This window comes from Falco biarmicus, chromosome 8 (genome assembly GCF_023638135.1).
Source record: "Falco biarmicus isolate bFalBia1 chromosome 8, bFalBia1.pri, whole genome shotgun sequence".
NCBI classification, from domain to species: Eukaryota; Metazoa; Chordata; class Aves; order Falconiformes; family Falconidae; genus Falco; species Falco biarmicus.
The window spans coordinates 49,923,576-49,950,858 of NC_079295.1; the positions used below are offsets into that span (position 1 = coordinate 49,923,576).

The 27,283-nt window shown below is 38.7% G+C and overlaps 1 protein-coding gene across 5 annotated transcripts in view; it reads right to left on the reverse strand.

The window, feature by feature from the left end:
* Positions 1-27,283, reverse strand: part of TENM2 (teneurin transmembrane protein 2) — a 698,288-nt gene that overhangs the window by 218,017 nt on the left and 452,988 nt on the right. For all 5 annotated transcript variants that reach the window (XM_056349860.1, XM_056349859.1, XM_056349858.1 and 2 more), the window contains exon 6: positions 22,275-22,484. In XM_056349860.1, coding sequence (XP_056205835.1) covers positions 22,275-22,484 — 210 coding nt within the window. The remainder of the gene's footprint in view (positions 1-22,274; positions 22,485-27,283) is intronic.

Here is a 27,283-nt window from a genome sequence, read left to right on the forward strand (position 1 = left end):
GGAGCTGTGCAGACCTGCCCTTTGAACGGGGTTTGGATTTCTACATGCCGAGGCAAACAGTGTAAGTGTCATACTAATAAAATAAACTGGGGATATATCCAATTGGATGAAGGAATAAAGGTATTCCGGCCCTACACATTAGAGCTTATGTTTTTTTGTTTTAGATAGCATAAGCATACTCTTCTGTACCTCAGGTACAATAGCTTTTGCTGTCTTTCACTATAAATTAAAAATTAGGGTGGCTAAGTTTCTTTAAACAAAATACTGAACAGTCTGTAATCTCTTCTCCTTATGTAAGTGTAATGGATATCAGTGGGAACACAGCATGCTTCCTAATATTACCTAACTTAATTTTTCCGTGGGCTGGCCATCGGTTCAGAGCGTTACATCCCACACTCCTGCATCTCGCTTGGGTCCTGGCCCCCTGGTTCAATAGCTCTGCAGCACTGTCTCCTAACTGGAAGTATTCTAGTATGACTTGATAACCTACAGAACATAGACACCAAATGGCTGTTTAGAAATATCTGCAAATGTTTCAAATTACTGTAGCACTTCAAGACATAAGTGAAGTACCCATGAAAGCACCCAGAAAGATTGTGGACAGAAAAAGGGATTTTCATGTCCACAGTTTAACAGAACTTAAAAAACCCACCTCAGGCTTGCAGGACAGAGATTTATTGTAAATGGGGTTAGGTTGGATAAATGAATCAGTTTACCTTTTGAAAGGAAGAGCAGGTTCCTATTCTTCCTACTTGCTTTTAAATGGCTGACTTCCACAATGCACATTGTAAACATCATTTGGATTTCCATACCTTAACATCTGTCCTCAGTTTCTAACTTTCCATTACCTCTTCTTCAGAAACAAACTCTGTCCTGGGCTTGAATTAAATTAGAATTACTTTTGAGGGAGAAAAACAAGAACCTTCCTTAAAAGTTTCCATAAGACCTTAAATTGTCATAGTAGCAATGTTAGAGCATTAGCTGTTGATAGAGAGGCACCAGATAGATATAAAAATCACAGGAGTTAAACTGAAAACAAAAGTTTTTCATAAATTATGCTTCCAAAAATTAGCATCAGAGGTCTTTTTTTTTTTTTTTTTCCTCCTGAGATGACTCTAGGGAAAAATGAATTGTGGTAGGGAATCCAAAAATTTATCTAATGTATGACCTGATTTCCTTCCAAAAAGAAATCTGTAACATATCTGCAATAGCAGCAAATAGACATGGTTAACAGTAACCTAAGGCCAAGCAGTCTGTCTCAAAACTGTGTCCACTAACAATACTTAAACTAATGGTGTTCCCTTGTATATTTCTCTTTGGATCTAACTTATTCTAAAACATGTTTCAGTAATTTTGAAACACAGCAAAACCAGAAAAACATTAGTTTTTACCTGCAAAGTGTTACCAAAAAGTCATCGTTGCTGCTTATGGCTTAGATCCTATCCCTGCTATGTGGGCACAGAGACATTTCTAATAGCCAAGTCCTGCAATATATTTTTTTTCTTTACTTCAAAAAAACCATTCTAATCATATGGGTGAACTTTCATGCTCTATGTGAAAGCATGTAGCTGTTCGGTAAAGAAAATAGATAATTAATACACTATACATTTTCTCGGAACGGGGTTGTGATGTGTAATGAATGCTTTGTTTGAAGTGCTTCATAATAGTATTTTTGTATATCTTTTTGCAGAAATTCCTTAAAACACAGTGGAATTTGAGCAGTGCAGCGTGACTAACTGCTTATATATAAAAAACAAAAAACCCACAATAAAAATAAACCTAAAACAACCAACCCACACCTAAATCTCACCCAGTGCTGTCTCCTAGGAGCTTGTGACATTCTGCGAGAAAGCTGGGACCCTTGCATATTAGAAATGCTTTCCTGCAGGGTTAGCAGGTGTGGGCTATGTCAAATAAATTTATTACAGTCTGTGCTAATAACAAAAATTATAGAAAACCTAGATGAAAGTGCTCTGCATCCAGCTAATTTGAAGCTACCTTATGAGACAATAACAAGCTTCTAACAGTTTTTCCCTTTTTTAAAATACACTAATTATGCTTAATGTTCCCTGTCGCATTAGCTTTCATGGTAATTATATTTCAAAACTTTTGCAATTAGGGTACAGTTAATATTGTGGAATATTGCAATTATTTTTCATTGTGACACCTCTATTGAAAACTGGTGGCATAATGATCACATTGTTCAACTAAATCAGAACTGTAGAAATATGGCAAATGAACCAATTATACATTATTATTTCTAATTACAGATAATGCCCTTTTCCTTGCTTTTGTCCAGAAGAATTTCTCAAATACCCAGACTCTTCCTAATTTTTTAAAAAAACACAACAACTGATTTCTCCACCCTCATTTTTGTTCATACACATACTAATATATATGTATAAAATGTGTATGTCTACTGCCCGTTATCTCTTTATAATGGGTGAGCATGGACATGAGTGTATGGGTACAGCAACACATACAGAAGTAATTTGCAGCTGATACAGGTTCAGTCAATGCTAGCTATAAAAGTAAATATCTCTAAGTTGTACTCACTGTGTAAGGATTTTACTCACTCACTGATCCTCAGAGGTAACTTCAAACGCATTACAAATGCACCCTGCACCTTTTCTATTTCAGCCCCCTGCTGCCCCAAACAACATTTCCATATTTCTGCTCAACCTTCCTCTCTAATAAAATCAAGGTTGTTGGCTCTCTTTCAGTAAGCCTCTAGCTCTCCTTTCCATCATTAAACTTAAATATCAAAACCCCAAAATTTATAGCCCTGATTCTACATTTATTGATGCTGAATGAGCTCAAACACTTGACAAATGAGAACAGCAGAAATTTCTAAGAACCAATATATATCGTTGTTAAAATTTGAGGTTTGCTCCTGGGTTTTGAAGAGGCTGTATGTAATTAAGCCACTTGATAATCTGGTAGGACAGATTGTTATCAGACAAACACACACTTTGAGAAACAGTGGAGGAGTCTGAAAGGAACTGCTAAAAAAAAAAGAAGCCAGACAGGTAATAGGAGACATTCTAGGCATTTTCAATACTTTAGCAATTCTGAGAGTAATTATAATTTACCAACATTTATATTCATCGTATGGAATTTTAATCAAAGCTTGCTTAATCAAGTTTTCATTTAAATTACAATAAACCAGTGCTAAATAAATCAACGATCAAATCACTGACTTCAAACAGAGAAGACCTTTACCAAAAACACTGGCTTGCCAAACCCACCATCTGTACATTTCCCAGCTACCAGACTAATGAATTTCAAGGTTATATTACCAAGTGTAAGATATAATTTCTAGCCAACGTCAGACAACGGAAATAAAACATGTATAAGATGTCACACCATTTCTGGCATGAAAAAATCTGGTTTATAAGACATTCTATTCCCATCAACAAAGAACAGCATAAGATTAAAAGAGAAGTCCTCCAAAGATTACTTCAGGCAGAAAACTGAAAACTGCGTATCTCCACTTATTCAATATTGTGGAGTAAGGTTTTTTAAGAGTAGAGCTTCTTTTGGTAACCTGAACAATCAGCACGTTTTCAAAATGAACTGTAACTCTGTCTCCTCTGACCCTCTAAAACTCCAGAAGCTGATTTGAGTGATTAAATGACAGCTGGAAGTCCTGAGAAATCTGGCACAGAACACAATTTTTAAGAGCGCCTCAAAGTCCTGCCATCACTAATGTCTCAATCATCACCCAGCTCTCCTTCATTTTTTGGCTTGTATTAATTGATTTATTTTATTTCAAGTTTACGTGACTTTATGTTTCTTGACATAGTATTTCTCAGGCAATTTTTGTTTCCATTAACTTAGACATACAGTCTCCACCATCTGCCGAGCACTGACAAAATACAGGAGAAGTAAACTGAGCAGCAGAGTGTGTTTCTCCCACTCTGGGTAACGCAGCTCAAGCCCACTTGGTATAAAGGGGAAGGAGATCAGGGCTCACAGGGGTCCTGTGCACCTGTATATATGTGTTCGATGTGAAAATCACCTATAAACTATACAGGTCTCCAGGCTGGATATGGATGATAACTAAACACATCTAGCAATACAACTATCTATTAAATAATATCTGCTGAAATATTACTAATAGCAAAATACTGTAATAGCCTTGTAATACTTTAACAATGGGATTATAAACAGCGGTTACTGTTTTAAAAACAGAGACTGAATGATTTTCCTCATGAAAAAAATAGTGCATATTCAAATATTCAAAACAAACAGCTTTTTTTCCTAAGCTAACGGCCACACATAAGGTCAGCGCCATAAAGTCTGTCATACTGGAGAATCATCCTCAAAGTCTCCTGTCCTGGTTTCAGCTGGGATAGGGTTAATTTTCTTCTTAGCGGCTGGTGCGGTGCTGTGCTTTGGGTTTGGTGTGAGAACAACGTTGGTGACACACTGATGGGTTCAGTTGGTGCTGGGTGATGTTTATACTAAGTCAAGGGCTTTGCCGTTTCTCCGGCCCTGCCAGTGAGAGGGCTGGGGGGCACAAGGAACTGGGAGGGGACACGGCTGGGACAGCTGGCCCCAACTGGCCAAAGGGATGTTCCACACCGTGGGACGTGGTGCTCGGTGTATAAACCAGGGGGAGTTGGCTGGGGCTGCCGACCGCTGCTCGGGGACCGGCTGGGCATCGGTCAGCAGGGGGTGAGCGCTGGTATTGTGCATCACTTGGTCTGTTGTTTTTTTTTTTTTCCCCCCATTTGGATTTTATTCTCTCTCCCTCCTTCTCATTACAATTATTGTTGTTGTTATTAAAATAATATTACAAGTTGTTCTTATCTCAACCTCAACCCACAAGTTTTGCCTTTTTCCCAGATCTCCTCCCCATCCCTCTGTGGGGAGCAGTGACCGAGTGGCTGCGTGGCACTTAGTTACCAGCTGCGTTAAACCACAACAGCTCCTCAAACATATTCTTAACTGGCAAGTTTAACAGTGAGAATGTTTTAACACAGTAACCATCCTACAGGACACTTTTTTTTTTTTTTCTGTTTTCTGTGGGATGGTTCTTTCCAATTCCTTCAAAACAGTCTATCATATTAAGTTTTAAATTAATGACCACCTTAAAAAGGAAGGGCTGTAAGATTTTGATTATTTATGAAATAAAGGCAATATTTATGTGTGCCTATTTAATTGCTAGCTCATCCCCTGCATACGTATCTTGTCCATTGGATCAATTTTCTGGAGCACATAACCGTAGGTGTTAATTACACTGTTCTTTGTAATGCTCATTTTTTCTATTGAACAATAATTTTTGCTTTACTGACAGCTGTCAGGTTATCCCCTTAAAATCTCCAGAGGAAGCGTACAAAATGCACACTTCATCATGTGATATGCTGGTTAATGTAATATTGAGCATATTGATGCTCATCCAAAACATGTGAGTAAATTTCACTTGTGAAATTCCATTACTTTTGTGGAAGAAACTTGGGTATTCCAAGTTAAATTAGAAATCTGCTCCCATTTTAATTTGCTCCGTTAAAAGATTATTATTTTTAATCAGCTGTGCATTGTGTTTGTAAGTGGATAAGCAATTCTATTTCCTGAAATCTTTACTATGCAGTTTTAATTCTATGCAAGTTCCTGATGAATTGATTAGCCCAATAATACCTATGTGAGGCATAACAATTCTCTATAATGACAGCAGAGCTATATGTCGCTCTGAGTCACTGGTATTTAACTACTCCCAAAGTGAGTACCAATGGCTTTTCTGGAGCTCTTCCAGTACTCAAAAAGCAATCTAACTTTATTATCATTAAAAGCAACAGCATTATATTTCTTCTACTTGTCTCATTTTTGTGAAAATTCAACTTTTTTTTTTTTATTTTCCTGGTGATTTAGTTTTTATCGGTGTCGAATCTCAAATGTGTCATGAAAAGGATTCATCAGAGATAAATGCAAGTGCAGAAACCTGAAGTTTGATTCTAAATTCCAAACCTTCTTCACAGTACTGCCTCTATGCATTGACTAAATATGTAATGTTTGCAGTGGACCGCCCAATAAGTAACTGCTAGTTTAACCTTGATTATCTATTCTTTTTAAAATCCTGTAAGCAAGCTTTGAACAGTTTCAGCTAAAGAACCGTGGCACAAAAAATTCTGCAAAAAAATCCTAAAGTTTACAGCAAGACACAGAAGAACTAACCATATTCTGATATGGATCACTTGTCAAGTATAAGTGCTTTTAACATTCTTACTTCAAGTTGCTTAGCAATGAAAATGCAGCTACAGAGCACATCCTTTTGTTGGTTTACATTTTGTAGTTGTGAAACAGTGATTGCCACATGGAAAATCACTAAAAATAGCACCAGGCATCAAGCTGGTGGCTCAAACAAGATTTAAGAACTAATAAAAGTAGAACAGTTTCATTACCTGAGTTCTGATGAATAGGGTACAAACAAGGCATCATTAGAGAGCCTTTAACCATCCTCCGACAACACAGATTAATACTCTGGAGGGAAGAGGGGCCCAGGAAAGCTGGCTAATACCTTCCAGGAAACCTACAAAGGAGCAGTGACCCAGTGGGAATTCATGTATACGGGCTTGGAACACTGACCATGAGATTAAATCATGAATAGCAGGTGGTTTTTCCAAGAGTCATTATTCAAGGAAGAAAGAAAGTTGTGGGTACAGGGGGTCTCACCCATACCTTCCCACTGTATGCCATTTGACTATAAGCCAACCACTTTATCCCCTAAGTGTGACAGCATAAGTGAGCCTTCCCTGAGCTCTCCCTGCTAGGCACGGCAGCTGCATGGTGATGACCTCCTCGGGAGCTGGGACACCCCTCAGGGTTGCTCCTCAAGGCAGAAAGACCTTTCTACCAACGACAGATCTTGGGAGGAGTCCAGTTCCAGCTTTCTCGAAATAGCAACTGGACCGCACACCAGTGATTGCCCCCTTCAGCTGGGACACCTGTCAAGGTTTGAGATTCCCTACCCGAGACCAAGAGATCCTTCCTTACCCAAGGTGGAGAGACCCCTTAATCTCAACAGATTCTTGGTGACCCATCACACACTGAATTAATACTAATGATTCCATTTAGTTAATTCCTTTACACATAAACCGTTGTTCAAGTACCAGACTAAGACTGGACCGAGCCACACCTAAGCTCCATCAGTTCAGGAAGCAAGGGGGTCCCCTCCCAACAGGAGCACCCCCATTGCCCTTTCGCACCTCCGCTCTCAGCGTGCATCATCCTAGCTTGATTCTAGTTCAGTATTTCTTTGTATGCTTCATCCATGTAGCCAGTGATAGAGTGAACCTTGCCATCAAACTTTGTTAAGCTGCACTTAAATTCATATTAAACCTACTTTTGCTAATACCTTTGACAGTGATTCTTTGAGAGTCCCTACATCACTCATCCACAACAGCTCTACGTCTGCCTTAAGCAGTGTCCATCGCTGTGAATTTTACTCATGGGAATAATTAGCAATGTTCACATATTGTTACTATGCCATTAAATAAAAAATGTTTTGTGTCTTTAACAGATTTCAAAATGCAAATTGTAGATGGAGAAAGCATCAAATCTTATGAAAATATGTATATATTTTCATACAGAACTTTCATACAGAACATACAGAAAAATTTCTAAGAGCACGGTGGCCCAGCAAGCCAAGAATCCTGCTCTCATGGTGGGGTTCCTTTGGGATGTACTAACTGCTTCCACCTATGACATTTCCTCTGTGATTCCTTTGCAGTAAGAAAATAAAAACTTTTATCTCAAAAAAAGAACAGAAGCGTAACTGCTGCTCAAACTGAAGACTAATGAGGGGAGATACAGAGATTTTTGGTGTTGGGAAACACACAGAGAGGTTAGAAAAAGTAGAGAGAGGAAAGTTATTTTTTCTCTTTTCTACTTACTTATTTTTATTTTATTTTTTCTGTTCTTTGATAACACTATACTTAAACCAAAATATGAAATGATGGAATTTTGCTACAGTTTTGTCAGACTTTTTAGATGCTTTCTCATAAAACCACCTGAGAGCATTTTCTGGGAATAAAAACAATTAAACTGCAGAATTTTTGCCCAGACTGAAACGTAATGGTGATATTTCTGTAGATCCTTCCAATAGAAGTCGATAGAGCATTAATACCTTAAACAAACCAATTGCAATGTACTTTTTGTAATCAAATGAACCTAACAGACTGGTTATTAAAATACAATTCAAAATTAAAATTCCCAGAAAGATGTAAAAGTATTTAATGTATAGCTTTAAACATCTAGCTAACCCCCCACAAACCCAAACCACATGCATCCTCCCCCTTCGAACCAAACAATGCCCAGCCTCCTGGAGAGAACAAACATCAAACAGCTACCCAGAGACTGAACTGGGACCTGCAGACCCCTTAGGAATTTGGAAATTCAAAGTAATTCTGCCTATCCTACAAAGAAATGCTATTCCGTAAAGCTACCATTACTATCATACGAAGAAACCATTGAAAGCAAAGGCTGCTGATCCAGTGGGATCCACCAGTACTAATTTTTTCAAGGAGATTTAAGTGTTAAACATTAAGCAGGTGCTATCAGAAGAGTCAGCTGCACTGTTGGGGTTCTGGGTCTCCATGAGCAATCGCTGTAGCTCCCCAGAATAAAACTGCCATGATAAAGAGCTGTGAAACAGTACCAGTTGCTTTGTGACAGCAGGATATTAATGGAAATTGTTCCAAAAAAAGAAAATGAAACAAGATTCTCTAATGCATTTGTGTTTCTGGCATGATCTCAGAGGAACTGAAGAACATGGAATCTTTCCAGCTGTCAACAATAAAAAGAAAAGAAAGAAAAAGAAAGATATTCACAAGAACTGGTCTGTGGTTGGAATAGTAGTGAAGACGTAAGTTTTGTAGCCATCTATACACTTCTGGATGATGATTTCCAGTGATCTGTATTATATAGCTTTTTTTTCTGTAAGTGATTTGGAAGAAATAGCTGTGCTACCTGTGTAGAGGGACTGGGCTTCAGTTGCTGACAGTACACTTTTTAAAAGTTCGGTTTCTAGCCAGTCTTGAGCCTTTCCCTCCCATTAGCTTTATTAAGTACAGTTCCTCACCAGCTTTTCTGCATTACCAGAACCCCCAGTTCTCAGCCTCTTCACATACATCAGTCTCCATAATCTCATCATGCTTTAAAGTCAGTATCAAAATCAGAAACTCAGTCTTGTAAATTCCTCCTTTTCTTCATGGTGGTCTGGTTGTCTCTCTGCCCTTTTCTCCAGCTGCATTGAGCACTGCCAGTATAACTGAACCAGCCATACCATGTCTACTAAATTTATTGATTTTAGAATAAATAACTACGCTTTAACAGGTTTCTGCCTAGTGCCTGCTTCAGACCACAAGGAGACAAAGTATTCACAAATATCTAATTAAATTGTGCTACATTTTTAGCTGAAAATGATAACAGAGGAAGAGAGAAGAGATTTGGAAAATGCAGAAATAATAATTGTTTAATTTTTGAAATGATGAACCATTTCATTTGGAAGATTTTTAAGCAAATGCTTGCAACTTTCATTTTAAGGATTTGTGTCTGTTTTTTTTTTTTCTATCCACACCAAAAAAAAATTAAACAAGAAGGTTGAAACTTAAAACGAAAAAAACCCTACCGCATATTTTGTTCAAGATTTAGAGTAATTCATATTGCTCTTCCTAACCAAATTGCAAATTGAAAAAGTCCAAGTTTCTAAAAATGTCCAAGTTTCTTCTTTCATTCCACATAAGCTTCACCAAGTGCCTTTATTATTATTATTATTTTTTTGGCCTCCACATTACTGTTTTTTGCTTTTGTAGCAAGTTTTCAGCGACACTGGAAACGAAGGTGCCAGGAGCTGATGAAACTTGTATTGCAGAGTCTCTAAGGATTCACATGCCCTTCCAAACTACCCCAGTTCCAGTCCTCATTCTCAGCACTTGATAGAGTAATTCAGAGCCATCATTCACCACTGGAGCTCCAGCTCCCCAAACTCCCTTCTCTTGACTTTGTAAATTATGTTCTCAGAAATCTGGAGCTCGAAAACTTACAAAGATTTTACACCTTTTCATGTTTCCTAGTCCCTATAATGGACAGATTTGTGTCAAGTGAAACAATTATCCACCTGTTTGTGGGAATAAATATTAACAAAAATACTCAAACGCTGTGTTTTGTTAGGCAGAACTTTTCACACTTCATTACATAGCTGAGGAGTCAGCCTGGTGTTTGGTGTGCAAAATTCCCACTGATTCCAGCAGAAGTGAGTTGTAGAACTCAGAACAATTACCATGGCCTACACATTACAGATTTAATTAATTCAGTGTGCAGCATTAAAGTTCAGATTGCAAATCATGTGAACTTGCAGTTGTGACTTTCCATTTTATTATATACTAGTGTCCCGGTTTCAGCTGGGATAGAGTTCTTCCCAGTAGCTGGTACCATGCTGCATTCTGGATTGAGAATGAGAATTATGTCAATAACATTCTGATGGTTTTAATTAGAGTAAGCACCACTTAGCATCAAGTCAGGGACTTATCATCTTGTCACCCTGCCCTGCCAGCGAGGAGGCGGGGGGGGGGGGGGGGCGCACAAGAGGCTGGGAGGGGACACAGCCGGGATAGCTGACCCCGGCTGACCCAAGGGACATCCCAGACCACATGACATCATGCTCAGCGTATAAACGAGAGGGAAAGCTTAGTAAAGCCGGCTGGGGGCTGCTGCTCAGGGGCTGGCTGGGCATCGCTCAGCAGGTGGTGAGCAATTGCATTGTGCACCACTTGCTTTGCATATTCCAATTCTTTTATTATGATGATGATCATTATTATTACCATTATTATTATTTTCTTCTTGCTCTGTCCTATTAAAGTCTCTTTATCTTTCTCACTTTTACCACACCGATTCTGTCCCCCTCCCGGGGTGGGGGCCGCGAGTGAGTGGCTGTGTGGTGCTTAGTTGCTGACTGTGGTTAAACTACAAAACCCAACAACCAGCTCGCAGGTTTGGAGATTCAAGACCAAGAAGGAACTTTCAAAATAACAAGGTCATAAACCTTTTTCTTAGGGAGTATGAGACTCAGTACTGAGCACTGAACTTACCTGCTATTAAAAATGAACTTTTGGGGCGTGGTAGTTGGCAGTTCAGTCAACCAGTCTCTCTTTGGCAGGTTTTGAAAGATCTGGCAGCAAAGTAAGAGACCCCAGTTTTTAGGGGTTTCGTATATATAGGCTTCTATACCCACACATTGCTTTTCATCATTTATAAACAGTTGTTCTCCTTTTCTGGTGTTTTAGTTATTGTTCCTAAATTAACAAAGCATCAAGGACAAGGAGCCTTTTCAAAACAACAGAACTTCCATACTAAGTCACCAACTCTCTTTCCTTTTAATTTACTAGGTTTTTGTAAGAGCCAAGATAAGTACCAGATATCACTACAATCATAAAGATACTGTTACGTTTCTGCTTGTATGTATGCATTTAGTTATTTTTTTCACAAATCATTAGATCCGACCTGAATAAAAGGAAAGAAAAGCTCCATTACTGAAAAATCACACTGTTACAGCCCTATGATATCCAACACAAATGCATTAAATAGAAGGGAACTATTGTAAAGGAGTGCCAAGTCAGGCAATACCTTGGTGGGGTGAGGCAGGGACCGAAGGACAGCTGAATGACAAATAGCACCCTAAGTAGATGAAAAAGGTCACTGCAATAAAAGCAACCTAGGGAACTGGGAGCAAGTGCAGCATCGCCACAGACTGGAAGAAAACACAGAAACCAAACAAATGATACAGAGTGAGATGAAATTCACATGTGAATGCCACAGATTGAGCTGTGGAAGCATTTGGGGAGCTGGCAAAATGGAACAGGATTCCCTTTATGCCTTGATGCCTAGTTATGTGAAAAACCAAGCATTTACTCAGGCAATTAACTTCCACAAATATTCGAAGCCTTCAGTTTTTTCTGTGCAAGAATCTGGCAGAAAAATAAATTGCGTATATTTGTAATGTAATAAAGGCGGCAATACTGTTTGGTTGATTAGCTTATGTGAGAAAAAATAACCCCTCATCTGTACTTGCAGTATGTAATTATTACAAACAACTTAGGAAACACAACCAACAAAGGAACTGGTCAGTTCAAACCTTGCACTCAAACTCCTTCTGTTCCTCAGTCCTTGGAGTGGCGTAGTGTCAGCTATACACAGGCAAGGTGTCAGGACAGACATGATGCAAGTAGAGAGCATCACCACAGGCAGAACGAAGCTGAAATGCCATGCTCAGCTCTGAATGCATCCCACAACATCAAAGCCTCTGAACATTTGCTCAGCCTCCCAGCGTAAACTCCATGGCATGCACCTCCATCATGCTCCTTCTACAGGAGTTTGTAAAACTGCATCAAAATAAAGCAGCTGTTTAGTGGAGAAACCACATGCTTTTATTACATTTGCACTGTAAAAGCAGCTGCACAGGGTTGCTAAAGTTGAAATCATAAGATAAAATCCTGGTCTACAAAAGCATGCATCAGCAAAACCCAGCAGAAGATCCAGTGATGCAAGCAAAGAAGTCCTCTTCACATAACTTAATGCATTTCAGGAATTGGATTAGGAAGTAACAGGAAAGAATATTTTGCTTGGATGAGCTGTGTTTTCAGTGGAGGGTTTCATCAATAAAGCTGTATGTGCAAACACTTTTAGTGTACAGAATCCCATAGGGCAATAGGGCTGCTGCAGGTAAACAGAAAGGGAAAAATATTCAGAGTAAAATGACATAGTTCAGATTTCTTTCTGTTTCTGCTGAAGGGATAACAAAACACATGCATGGGAGAACTGTCAGGCAAAGAGTCAAGCATGAATGGGGTAAAAAAATAGCAGTGAGAATAATTAATATCCACTTAGCAGTTTCTCCAGCGATGTGGTGAGTTCTCCATCTCCTTTAGTTTTTAGAATAAGACTGGACACCTTCTAAAGGAAAAAAAGTCCTAATTTCTATTGATTGACTTATGCTTTATATGAAAATAAATTCAGTTTGTAGAGATGCTCATGTGATCAATAGATGAGATTTATTAACAGATTTGTTTGATAAGTTGCTAATATTTATAAACGTATTAGAAACAGGCTTTATGTAACCTTAACTTTATTCAGGTAATTATATAACCAGGAATAATAATTAAGCACTAGATAAATGCAGAATTTATCATTTAAATAAAGCAGAAGTGTATGGTTTTGTTTTATCAAAATCAGGAAATCTCTCAGACAAGATACTGACTCAGATGAAAAGTGTCTCCTTGCCTTCAAGTGTTTGCAACAACACTTACTTGGATTTAGAGAGAGAGAGAATGAAGACACTGAACTTTTTGCTATTACAAAACCAACCAACCAAACAACCCAGAGAATTTCCTGTGTACAAATACTGCAAAGATATCTGAAAAAAACCCCAAATGCTAAATATTAGGTTCTCTATTTTATAGTCCGTGAAGCACATATGGCTTACATACGCTTGATTCTTCACTACCAAATTGTGTTGGTGACAGTTAAAAACATGAAATGTTTTCTAAATGCTCCATACAAACAGCAGCAGAATTAACTATGGAAGTTGTTAGGACTATGTCATTGACAATGAAATAGGAGATGTGGTTCAGAAGATTAAAAACTTTTATCAAAAAATAGAATTAATAGAGAAATTCTGAGAAATTCTTTCCACACGTCATGACTTACAGCAGATAGCATTATCAAGAACAATTTTAGGCTTGCCTACACACAAAGAACAACTGGACTCAGCATATGAAAAAAAAAAAAGGTTTTCTGCTTACAGCTGTAAAGACCCCAGTGCCTTTCAGTTTTCAAGCAAGGTGTCAAGTCTAGGCACCCATTTTCTTGGCACAATGGCATAAAGCAACAGTAGCTAGTCTAAGCATCAAAAGCATGGCATTTATTGGTGATCTCCAGCTAGCTGCTAGGAGACAAGATAAGATCGGTAATGAGAAAAAACTACTAAGTTGTTTCCCAACTATGGGAGCCATCAGAAAACAGTAGAGTAACGTGCTGGAGAAATGGACCCTTTGAAAGTCAGTAATGCAGCTGCTTTGCTGTGCTGCTTTTATTGCTACAGAGCCTCTCTCTTCAACACATGTACAAGCTTTACACTAAAATTATGTGAAAACAGCTGTAGAAAAGTCTCCCCAGCTTTCAAAACCATGGTGAGCTTAAGAAAAATACAGAAGCAACAGAAATAGAAACCGTTCTCAATTCCATAGCTTTTTGTAATACATTATCATTTTTAATACCACAGAACCTTCTGTTTGAGGGTTTTTGTTACGATTATGAGTTCATAAAATTATAAATACAATGTTTCTGCAGTATCTTACTATCTAGAATCACGTCTTCTGGCTGAAATTCAGACATCTGCTGGCATTATCAACATAGGCTGCAGAGATCATCATCAGCAATAATATCAGTAATAGTTGCAGCAACATGGAGCTAATACTTAAGGAAAAGTACACCCTTCAGTTTCAATGGAAACACATAGCTCATGCTGTTCCCTCCATTTCTAACTTGGGTCCAAAGCTTTAAAATTAGACCTAGTGCTCAAGAGATGCAATAGAATTAGGATGTGACTGGCCATTAAGGATTTTAAGAATTTAAGTATTAAAACCAAATTGGAAACAAAACAAAACAAAACAAGCTCTTTGAAGCCCTCGCTGCTAAACACACACACTGTTTAAAACACTACGTGTAGAAAGAGACCATTGTTTAAAATCTCAACGTTAGGCCAGTCTTTGTATCATCAACACTAGAAACCAACAGGGTTTAGTTTCAATTCAATCTTATCTGCTGTAATAGAGGAATCTATATTGGCGATTGGACATCTGCTGAAGAGAAGTCTAAGAAATAATAGCACTGTTCATGCTCTTCAGCCACATTAAACAGTAAGGATAGAATTCTTCAAATTAACGTTGCTTTTGTCTGTTGCTGGGGCAGTGCATAACAGCCATGGGTGCCAAGATAGAAAATAATCTATAGCACTGAAATTGTCAACAACGACGACGACATGGACCCAGAAAGAAACACACATAATATACTTTTAATTTGGAAATAAAAATTAAAATGATCAATCTGCTACTCTTTCTGGCACTGTTGTAAAATGACATTAGAAAAAAAAAAAAAAAAAGCTGTTTATGCTATTTCCCTTTGAATATATTGAATAGGAAGTGCTGTTCCTCACCATAATTGTACACACAGATGTAATACAGGGCCGCCTTTCAAAGGCGGATATTAGAAAGCATACAAAATAATGTAGAAAAATGAACCCTGGAACCTTAACTGCTTTTAACTGTTGCTGATTTAAGCACAACTTCATCTGAAAGAGCTTTCAGAAAGATGTGCTGCTTAAATCTTAACAAATGCATACAGCGGTTCGGGCAGAAAAGTAAAGGTAGAGAAGGCCAAAACTTTTCTTACTGATTACTGTTCCTCCCTGCATGATGTGCAGAGACCAAAACAAACAAAACCAAAAGTAAACAAACACCAGAGTAAAAGAGCATCCCCTCTCCCTGCCCCAATTATAATATTGGCAAGGTGAGGAAGATTTCAATTCCAATGAAACAGTTTAGAACAAGGACTTCCAAATGAAAAAATCTTTTTGTAAAATGATAAATAAATATTGATCAAGTATTCTATGCTCATTTTCTGTGCAAGTACACGGGCAAGACCTCTACTACCTGTAATAACAGTACATGAGCAAGACAAGCCTGATGCCACTGTACAGAGTGGATTGAAAAATAATGCCCATGGACTTAAGAGTCCACCACAGGAAAGTTGTTTTGGATCTGAGCAGAATTAAATCTCACTATCATAAGGGCCAATACTGGGAAACTACAAAACTTCTGAGAGTGTTGAGTTTGGAATGGAGTGACCTGTACCTTCCGCTGGGGCTGCACAAGGAGCTAACATAAACCTTCTCACCAAGTCCTGGCCAGCCTTGTGCCCCATGAAGAACCTGCAGGTCTCCCACACCTCTGAAAGCCACTCTCTGCTGAAGCCGTCACAGTGGGTAGTTTTAAGTATTTCCCAAGGATGCCGACTTTACAGCCTTTCTGAGCAAACCGTTCCAATACTTGATCTCCTTCATGGTAAAAAGAGTTTCTTCTCATGTTTAAACTGGTTTTTCTGTATTTCAACTTAAGCCCATTGCTTCTTGTTCTGTCAGCGGACACCACTGAGAAGAGCCTGTCTCCCTTGTCCTTACTCTTCCCCACTGGGCTAAGCTCCCCCTGAGCTTCAACTCCTTCAGGCTGAACAGCCCCAGCTCTCAGCCTCTCCCAGGACATTAGATGCTCCAAGCCCTTGACTGCCTTAGTGGCCTTTCCCTGGACATGCTCCAGTAAGTCCACCTCTCGTACTGGCGAGCCTAGCACTGGACCCAGCACCCCAAACGTATCTCACCAGTGCAGAGCAAAGGAGCAGGATGGTGCCCCTTCACCTGCACACAGCCCAGGGCTGCTGGCCGCCTTGTCCCCAGGGCACACTGCTGGGTCATGCCAGCCTGTGTCCCCAGGACCCCCAGGTTCGCTCCTGCATAGCTGCTGCCAGCTGGTCAGCTCCAGCAGGGACTGCTACGGGGTTAGTCCTCCCCTGGGGCAGGACTTTCCAGTCTCCCTTTGTTGAACTTCGTGAACTCCCATCAGAGTGTTTAATGCTCTGTATTGAGCCTGGTTAATTGGGGAACAGTTCCTCCAGCAACGGGGTATCATGCTGGGCCAGCTATGCATGCCTAGGTTTGTTATCTACAGTTTAAACCCATGTTTTTCTGGCAATAAGATGAAGGTGCTACCTACTGAGATATCCAAACTCTTTTATTTAGTCTCTTAAGTAAGCTGAAGTCAATCCTTTATGAGGAAGAAAAAAAAGTAATAAATGCTATGGATTCTAGAATTCTGTTGCTGCTACTTCGTTTTCTATCAGTTGGCAGATACAGAAACTACTTTCTCCACTCAGTAGGGGGTGATACCTAACATCTGAAGGAGATGTAATTATTTTTCTATAGGATTGATTTATTTCTTAAAGGTTACTATCCTCTGTACAGGTTTGCATTTCAGACTAGAAACTGGAAATACCTGTTAGACTGTCACGGGTTATAAAACACACACTTCCAAGCACTCCCAGCAGAGGATCTAAAATAAGGCCTCCAGCTGCAGTGCATTAATGAAAATTCTCGCTTCTTTCAGAAAAAAATACATACTGGGTTAAACTGCAAGGCGCTGGTGGTAATTATACATTAATAATAATGAAATCCTATACACAGGTAGTATCTGTTGAACGCAGGAGATCCTTCTAGATATTTATCCTGAATATAATGAATATTTATATTTTACAAAATATTACTGCATAATTACTACCACAAACCAGGGTCATAAGCATAAGGAGTCTTATTCTTCATTTCAGCTCTCATGGACAACTTTGAACAACAACAACAATTACTTCATTCAAGCCAACCTATTTCTCCACTCCTCTCCCCTCGCTGCCAACAACTGCTTGTGAAAAAAATCAAAGCAAACCCTGTCTTCTAAGCAGTGTCCAAACTACTCTGTGAGCAAATATTGTTACATTGAGCCAAATGCTTTGCATCACTGTCTCTGAGCCAAAAAGACACATCAACTCTGAAAATCTGGGCACGATCGCCCTTTCAGTTAAACTTCAGTAATTTCTTGGGAATCATGACAATATCTAATCCACAGATCAGAATTTTCCCAAAATCAAAATACTCCAAAAAATCATTCCGCATCTACTTTCTCATTGTTAGAATGGCTGAAGATGATGAATGTATCCAATTATGGATGCATTATATCACAAACTATTGTGTGAATACATATATCCTAGGGGGTTTACTGAAGTTGAAACCCAAAACCACAAACAGTTTTTCTGATGGGATTCCAAAATTTGGTTTAATAGGAATAAAACCTATATAAAAAAGCAAAGGCAAAGGTGCTGTCAACAAAGCCCCTTATCTTTTTTTCTATGCAAGACTGAAAAACAGCCTGTTACATTGTATCATGATTGAAGCATTAAAATGGCATTCCAACAAGATGAGTCACCTTATATTATCAGAAAGAAAATACATACAATGTATACAGGGAAAAGAAATAAACCCGTTCCTACTGTTAGCTGTTAAGAAACCACACCAGAAAATAGTGTCACAGGAACTGACCTTCTTTTAAAAGGGGGAAAAAAAATAATCCACTAACTTTTAATGGATAAAAGGTCTCATTTCCTTCTATAATATTTGTGGTTTTCAAAATACTATCAGCAGGTGCACCAGATTTCAAAAACCTCTTGTCCTTCATCACATATAATTGTGCTGCATATTATATTAAGAAATACAAGCAGAGGAATGTAAGTGATGGGAGTTCAATTAAAAACAGCATAATATCTGTTGCATAGAAAATGATTCTGCAACTGAAATCAGGTTCTAATGAGAGAAAAAAGGAATACATTTTCACATATTTTTAATTACATAGAATTTCCTCAAACATGATTTTTAATAATATATTCCATTAGGTTAACATCATATTTAAAGAAAGCGCATTTTCTGATTTCATTTTAAGTCTGATTTTGAGCAATTATTGTGTCATTGTTCTGCAGCAGAAAGGTTGAATTCATTTACTGTGTGGTTATGCTAGTTATGATTGATGTCGCTTCTCCAAATGATAAACCAATCACCCTGATGATGTAATGTCATTTTAAGAGTGCTATAATCACATTTCTCTCAAACTGGTAGCTCTGATGAGTTCTAACAAAGATTTATTGTAGATTAAAGGCCTTCATAAAATCAACAATAGATTGTTCATTTGTTGGAAGATTTGATTAGGTAATTTTTTTAGGCAAATGAGTTTTCCAGATATATCAAGAATGGCTATCGTGAAGGGCACAGGGCAGTACATGTGGATGACTATCACCTCATATCCAAGAAGACTCATCTTAAACTCGTTGAGGAGCTATCCTGTAATTGTAGAGGTTGAAGCAAGCATAAGTGTACAATCAGACAAACAAGAGGACACTTATATGTAATCAGTACGAGACTTGTGCAAATATTTCATTTTCACCATGTACTTTGAAAACTGATACAAATGTTTAAAGAACCACCTAGAAAGTGCTAGCGAGGATTCATCAACGATCAAAGATTATCTGGAATCTAAGCCTGCAGTCTAAGTATCTTCAAATCTTCCTTTATCACCCAACCCCAAATTTAAACAAAATATTTAAATTTATTTACTCTCTCCCAAATGTCCAGATGTATTTTACTAAGTTTCCATAGAAACTAAAATAGATTTTGGAAAAAAAATATTAAAATAATTAAAAAAAAAAAAAAAACAAACCCAAAGCATAGTTTACCTTTCCATATCATGTGGATGGTCAAAGCTACTCTGAAAATCTTTCAAGAATAAGGATGAGCCACAAAAAAAGGGTGAGCTTTTCCAATTTATGTTTTATGTCACTATTTGTAGTATAGACTTATGAACACTCTAAAGGAAAAATTGTGAGAACTACAGGAAAAAAAAAAAGACATCGCTAAAAAATGCTTATGAGTTTCCAGAGGCTGTATTAAGTCCAGAAGAGCTCATGCTATAGGACACTCTCAGTGACAATCAAACAATTATGCATGTGTATATGGCAAAAAAAAAAAAAAAAAAAAAAAAAATCAAGAAAAGACACAGCTGCTTCTTATACCCTGAAAATTAGAAGTCATTAGATATTATATGCCTGTTTATTAAAGAAGGAAATGGAGTATTTGGTGTAAAAAATGTTGAAATACAGAATAAACAAATCAGCTATTTATAAACAAAGAAAAGCATATCTGAGCATGCCAAAAAGCTTCCTCAGGTCATAAGCATGTCAAAAAGGTTCCTTGGGTCAGTCCACAGTGACAGGTGTGAAAAACAAAGCTTTTAAGGAAACAGTGATAATTATTTTAAATGAAACACAAAAGTTCTATCAAATTTTGAGATGTTTTACTGCACCTTCCTTCATCTGGCTTCATAAGAAAAGCCATGCTGGTTCACTCAGCCTCCAACAGCGGCTATAAATACCAAGTACCAAGTATTCAAGTATCCTCCAAGTCTCTTTTTTTAGTTCACATTCCCTGACCTTGATTTTCTTCTACTTAGCAACCCTCTCCCATTGCATCTCTCTCCCATTTACTTTTCCCACTCCTCTTCAAACCCTTGTAAACTGTTTGATCTACCACATCCTTTAGAAAATGTTCTCTGTTTATTCCTCTCTTCAGCTGCCAACACTCACCTGCTCCTGAGTTCCGAGACGAAGCATGCACGCCCCAGCAACTCACTCCTGACTGGTAATGGTCCATCACTAACCAGTGAACCACAGCTGCTGCTTCCATTAATATCCCACCTTAACATTTCTCTGCATTGAATTTCCTCTGCCATTTTATTGCCCTGTTACTTGGACTCACAAGGTCCTTTTGTGATCCTCCACAGACTGATCTCATCCCTAGCACCCTGCCACCAGCTCCCTTTCTTACCTACCAGCTCACCATCTTCTCCAAAAATCTCCATGTTTCCTGAAAATGCACTGGGGAGCTCCAATTTCTGTTTACTGTCATTCAAATAACTACCCCCTTGCAGGGACCTTCTCTCTTACCGCATGTTTTAGTTTCCTTGACAGCACTTAGTGACGGATTTTGCTGAGACCCTTGAAAATACAAAGACCCTTCATCAACTACATCACCCTTATTCAGAAATGGCTGACCTCTTCAAGGAACTCTTTAAATGTTTCTAAGGCAGGACAACCCTTACAGAAGCTATAGCAACCCATCACAGATAGATTGTATCTGCTCCCTGCCCCTAGTTCTACCTTTTCTGCTGAGTTGCCCATTACAGATGTTGAGGTCTGCAGCTCCTCAGACACCCCTGAACCTGTTAAAAAAACTCCTCAAAACTGGTATAATAATTTTCCACCCGCAAACCTCAAGTAGCAAGGAAGCATGCTCAGTCCCTGAATTATTACTTCTTTGTGTAATTATATTTTAATATAGTAATGGACCATAGGGTTAGAGGATGATTTAGGATGGAAGGAACCCCAGGAGGTCCCTAGCCCAGCCTCCTGCCAAGCAAGGGCAGCTCCAAGGTCAGGCCAAGCAGCTCAGGGTTTTAACCAACCTGTTCTTGAAAAGCTCCAAGGTCAGAGACTGCACAGGCTCCCTGGGCAACCTGTTTCAATCCAATGCTTAGGGAAAAAGTTTTCCTTTATATCCACTCTGAGTGTTATGTTTCAGCTTCTGCTCGCTGTCTGACCCCCCCACACACACACCACCAGGCACTGTTTAAAGGGCACCGTTCCAGTGTACCGTACGCACGCACCAAGGCCAAAAGTTCCACACCACATAGCATCTCCAGTACTGTCCAGATGCGTAATGTTACAGGAGTGACCCTGAGCACATCAGAAACTGCATATACAATACAAACCTGTAGTGTTTCGTTAAATAGACAAGAATTGCACAACAGATATCGATGTTAAAAAAAAAAAAAAGGCAAAAAGTAAGGAGCTGTAATAACTTTCTTTTGTTTTGCCCGTATTTCTAAAAAGGCATTGCATCTTCATTCCTCAATTTTTGGCTGTCATAATGAAAAGTCAGCATCTGATAATTAAAAATTAAAAAAAAATAGAAAAGAAAGAACACCCTAAGCACTACAGATTATATGACTGATAGCAAAGCTGCAAATGTTTTAAAACACTGGCCTGAAAGACAAGAATTAATTTGCTGAGAAATAGAAGTATCTTAGTTAAATGTGACATTGGGAGTAGAGAATCAGACAGATTATGAAACAAGAACAGACACAGAATGGCAGAAGCAACACACGTTTTTAGATACAGAACCTCATCTCTTATATGACACATTAGTGGACTAGCCTATGCAGAACCATTGTGCGTGCACCTCTCTTAAAAGGTGCATCAAGAAGCAGAAAACCTACTTTGAAAAATAAGTCCCTCTGATGACAAGAATTCAATAATATTTTTACATTGCTAAAACCACCCCTAAAACCAAAAAGCTCTCTTATAGTGAAACAAAGGAAAAACATATATGATGTATGGTGTTTCCAAAAAATGTTCTGTGAGACATAACAGCAAGGTTTTTTGTTTGCCCTGTTCCCGTCAATGCTCTCAATTTTGTGGTGATGGAAGAACACATTTGCAAAAAAAAAAAAAAAAAAATTCATAAGACTGGCACAAACATGTCACAAACAAACTCCGTATGTTTGCAATTTTCTTACCACTGCTGGAAGCCTGCTGTGGCCCTGAACACGCTCTTAGCAGATATGAATTAGGAGAGAACTCCTCATCAGGATTGGTGTCCATGATTTGATGGGACGTATTGCTGTCTAGCAATGGCATCTGGCAGCTAACTGGTGGAGGATTATGAGAACTGGGCAGCTGAGCAGATGGGAGAAGGCTAGACGAGGATGTAGGTGGAATGGGACGACCTGGGAAAGAGGACACAGGGATCAAAGATCAGCAATGAATGTAATGAAAAACCCCAAACAGCCAAGTAATTGCACTGTAACCACCCATCGTTACGTAGGATAAGTGCTGCGTGGAGCCACAAAATCTCTCCACCGGTATGAACCTGTCCCTTTGTATCATATTCAAGGCATTGCGAGCAGCTATGGTATGAACTCGTTCCAAAAATCCCTCCACAGCATCAGCTTGTACCTCCCCTGGTGAAGAGGCGCTGGGTGCCAGAGCGTGCCTGCGCACCCACGGGCAGCGCGGGCACCCACACGCACAGCCAGCGCTGGAAGGCCCAGAGCTGCACACCCAGTTGCTGCAAAATGCAAGCGCATCAGCTATGGATTTTACTGGCAGGATTTTCACAGAAATAGGGGTTTTGGGGGCTAAATAAGACCAGGGAAAAAGGGGAGTATAATGAGTTGATTCCTGGAATTACAACACACACATGTCTGTAATCATCTCTTAAAATAACGGTAGTGTTCAAATTTTATTTTATAAATTTTTTTTAAGCCAGTGAAATTGTTCCAGTACAGGAGTGTATCAGAGGCACAGAACACAAACCATATGAAGGCTACCTCCAAGCTAAGTTCTTCCTGTGTTGTAGTTCTTTCCAAAGCCCACCAATCTGACACATAAGAGACCAGAGAAGTGAAATGGAATTATTCAATTTGTAGAGACGAGCTAAGCTGGAATCTGGTCTGAAAACTCTAAACTTTCCTGACCTTTCACTCCCATTTCTTTCTGCACTGGTACTGTAAGGGCAGAATTTCCTGCCTAGCTTACCAGACAGATTAATTTTAACTCTGACACCCAATCTTTATTGCGTATAACATACCTCAGCCCACTGCAACAACTTATTTCTGGTCAACTAAACTAGTGGCATCAAGCCAAGAAAAATAAAATGTTGATACTTATTTATTCTTTGATTTTGTGAACCTTCCTCTCATAACTTGATATCAATCCATTCCATCAAATGCACACAGATGAAGACAGGTTTGCGGTTTGGGGGTTTCTGGGTTATTTTTTTGCATTGCCTCTTTGAATATGACCAGATATAGGGATGCGAGGAAGAAGAGAAACATGCATTCTGATCTCTGCAAGTTTATATGGTGCATTGGTGGAACTGTTCATGAATAATTTATACATAGGAAAATATGACCTCTGATATACTTCCAAAGTCTGTGAGGCATAGAGAGATCTGCTGCATGCTAGCTATAAATGTTAAACCACAACAAAATCACATAAAGTGGTGCATCCCTATTTCCATCATTCTTAAAGAAAAGTAGCAGAGCAAATACACACTAGCTTTCTCATATGCTTCATCTTCATTTTTGGAATCAAGAACCCCTCACTTTATAGGAATGATACCAAGGCTTATACCATAGGTAATCTTCTAGAGTCACACAACAAATTCCAAAACAGGGGCCTGGGGGGGGGTGGGGGGTGGGGGTGGGGAAGAAAATCAAGAAAATTAAAAAATCCCAGCCATCACATATAAATTATATTTGGGGAGCAGCAATCAACCAGAGGTATGGATAGATTATAAATAAAAAAAACAACTTTCACTGCAAATAGCATGAACTACTTTCTTACCTTCAAAAAGTTTGAAATAAAATAAATACCTGGAGACAGCCAAGTGACTATTATGCTTATTTTTTATTATATTTTTAACACTGGATAATACATTGATGATTAGACTAAATGACCCAGTTATCATATGACAGAAATGGGTGTAAGCTGCTCCGTAGTAACCCCCATTTACCATCTTTTATGCTAGAGAAAATTCAATATGCATTGAATATTTTCATTGTGGACTTGCATTTACAAGGAAATAGTTCTAATACTGATGACAGGAATAGTTACTGTCATTCTTCATGATTATGCTATTGTTACGAAATACTACGGTGAATACCCTAAACATTCAAGGGAGGTGACTGAGCAAAACCAGTTTGTAGTTATTTCTTTGCAATGTGTTGGAAACACGCAGAAAGGCTGAGGTTTGACACAGCTCAGACAGGAATGTGACACTGTGCCCACTGTGTGTATTTAATTTTCACATATTCTGGCTCTGCTTCAACATTAAGAAGTTAAAAAAAAAAGCTTTATAAATTCAAAATCTGTTTTTACAGTATCATATGGAAATACATTAGCATATTATAAAAATGGTGGCCATGTGAGGTTATGAGATGCAGGGAAAAAGATTTTTCCCCTCTGTGTAAACTGGTTAGGGTATTTCAGGGAAAATTAGGTACATCTTTGCAGAATACACTGAGAAATGTAAAAAACCACAAATTCTTTTGCCAGGAAAGTAATCACATTGTTACCTTCATGCAATAATACAGCCCAAATCCCTGAAGACAATGCAAAATGTCTAATTACTACAGCTCTGTTTATAGCTTAGAGGAAACAGAGGTATCAAGTTGTTGAAACGTTGCATCATTTTGGTGGGAAGTTGGCTCCTGAGGAAGATTTGTCCATGAGCACATGTTAATTGAAAAACATAGATGTCTGTGAGCCACAGAACCTATTGCTAATCTGTCCTGTGGTTAGATTTCCTAATAAACTGTCAAATACGATTAAAACTTTTCTTGTGGTTTAGGCATTCTTGATCTTTCTGTCAAGTTGATTTTTGGCATCTACTAAACGCTAAACTCCCAGTACAGCCTTTCAGTCTACAGTAGCCGAGCTCTGGTAGAGCAACTTCTCGCTGGATGGCTCTCCACCCCAGCCCCTGGAACACACAGAGTATCTTAAGACACCCAACATTTTATAAAATTTGGTGGGAAGTGAGTTGCAAAATTACTGAAGAGGAACAGAAAGAGACACTATTAAGCTTTGTTGCCTTAGGAAATGAATCTAAAGGGTAACTATTTGCAGTACCACAGTCAAAAGAATGGTTGTGAAACTACCAAAGAGAAGAGAACACACTCAGTTAGGCTCTAAAGAGCACGATAAATGCAATTTATTTGTTACTATATACTCTTAAGTTAGAAATAATGGGCTTGATTCATACTACTGAATACTAATATCTTGGTCAAATAAATTCAATGTACCATTCAGAATAACAGACTAAGCTTTACAGGTTTTATAAACCTGAGCTTCTTGCCAGACCATCCCGTGTGTCTGCAGATACCTTAACAGTTGCATTTTGAAACCTCCCACCTCTTGAAACGATTCTAAATTTCCATCACTTCACAAGGGGACTTGCAATACCCTACAGTATTACAACACACTGTGAAGTATGGTGACATCAGTATTCTGTTACACTGCTGTTTTCAAAAGTTAAATCCATAATGTAAACAGTTTACACAATTTGTGTCTACTCTTCGTATATTAATATGATAAAGCTTCTACGAATAAGTTTTTTATCTAGCTGTGCATTGACAGCAACCCTATGTAATGGTTGGTTACTTCTAGTGACAGCAATCATGTAATTGTGTAACATACCCAAAGAAACGTAAAACAGATACAAATGCTTGAAAGGGAAACCAAGCTCTTAAAGCTGATATACTACAATTTCAACAGTAGAAGTTAATATTAGTTCTTCTTCCAGTAGCTGTTCATATGCAAGTTCATACTGCATATACTCATGCATGGCAAAGGCTTGTACAGATGCTGAATACAGTATTTGTAAGGCATTTTTTTGAAAAAGCAAGCAGCCAAGAATAAAACACCACCACCCCCACCCCCCACTTGCTCCTGCCATTTATCTTATCTTACTACTTAAGAGTGAAGGAAGAAACTTGATAAGTCCTTCTGAAGGGCATTCTGATTTGGGATAGCTTTGGGCTTCCTCATTCTGCAAGGCCTTTTTTAACCTCTTATCACTTATATTCCCTTGTCCCCTAAGATTATATATGAGACAGCACAGACTTATTATTTCCGTATTTTTTTCCCCACCAGAGTCACATCTTTCTTCATCAGCCCAGGAACTTTTATGAAACCATTTCTCAATTACTGCAACACTTTAAGTCCCTAAGGCTTAAAAACTGATCTGCTGTAGAATCTACATTCAAAAATCAGGCCACGCTTGTGCCTGGTAATGATGCCACAGCTCTGCAACCATCTTCACATCCACAAATCTGAGGATGCAGATCAGACACTGGTGTCAGAAATTCCTTTAATATCGTTAAGGCCAGCCTCAGGGCCAGAGGTTGAATAAGGCACAAGCTTACCAGCGTGACCCTGCTTTGTGTGGTCACAGTGTAATGTAGCAAGGGGTGACACAGAAGACTGCCTCAAAACCAGACACTTCTATGACAGCTAAGAAGAGTTCTGTTCATTTAATCACAATAACACATTTGGGAAAGAAATACTCTGGTTGCTGTTAGCCTAAAAGACTGAAACCCATCATCAGGATACCGGAGGGGAAAAAAAAATAAATGAATGAGACAGCCTGCAATCACTCCTAGCATGAATATACATAAATAAGAGACACAATCAAAGAAAAGAAGCAAGCTGCTTATCAGTTACTGATGGATTTTTAAGATGCACTTTCCGCACTCTCCCTTCTTTCTGCTCCTGCAAAGGACCTGCAGAGTTCTGTGGGTGACAAAAGCCCCTGTGTGTGAAACCTGGCTGCTTTGCTCCACCACAGGGCATGACAAGAAACAGAGAACAAACATGACAAAACCCCTCAGAATGTAAGAATTTTGACACATGAGCAGTCACTGTGTAAATATGTGTTACAAAAATACATCTTGAAGAGTATGTTAAGTAACTTTTCATCTATCTGTAACATAGTATAGTATTACGACCTAACAAGAGATAA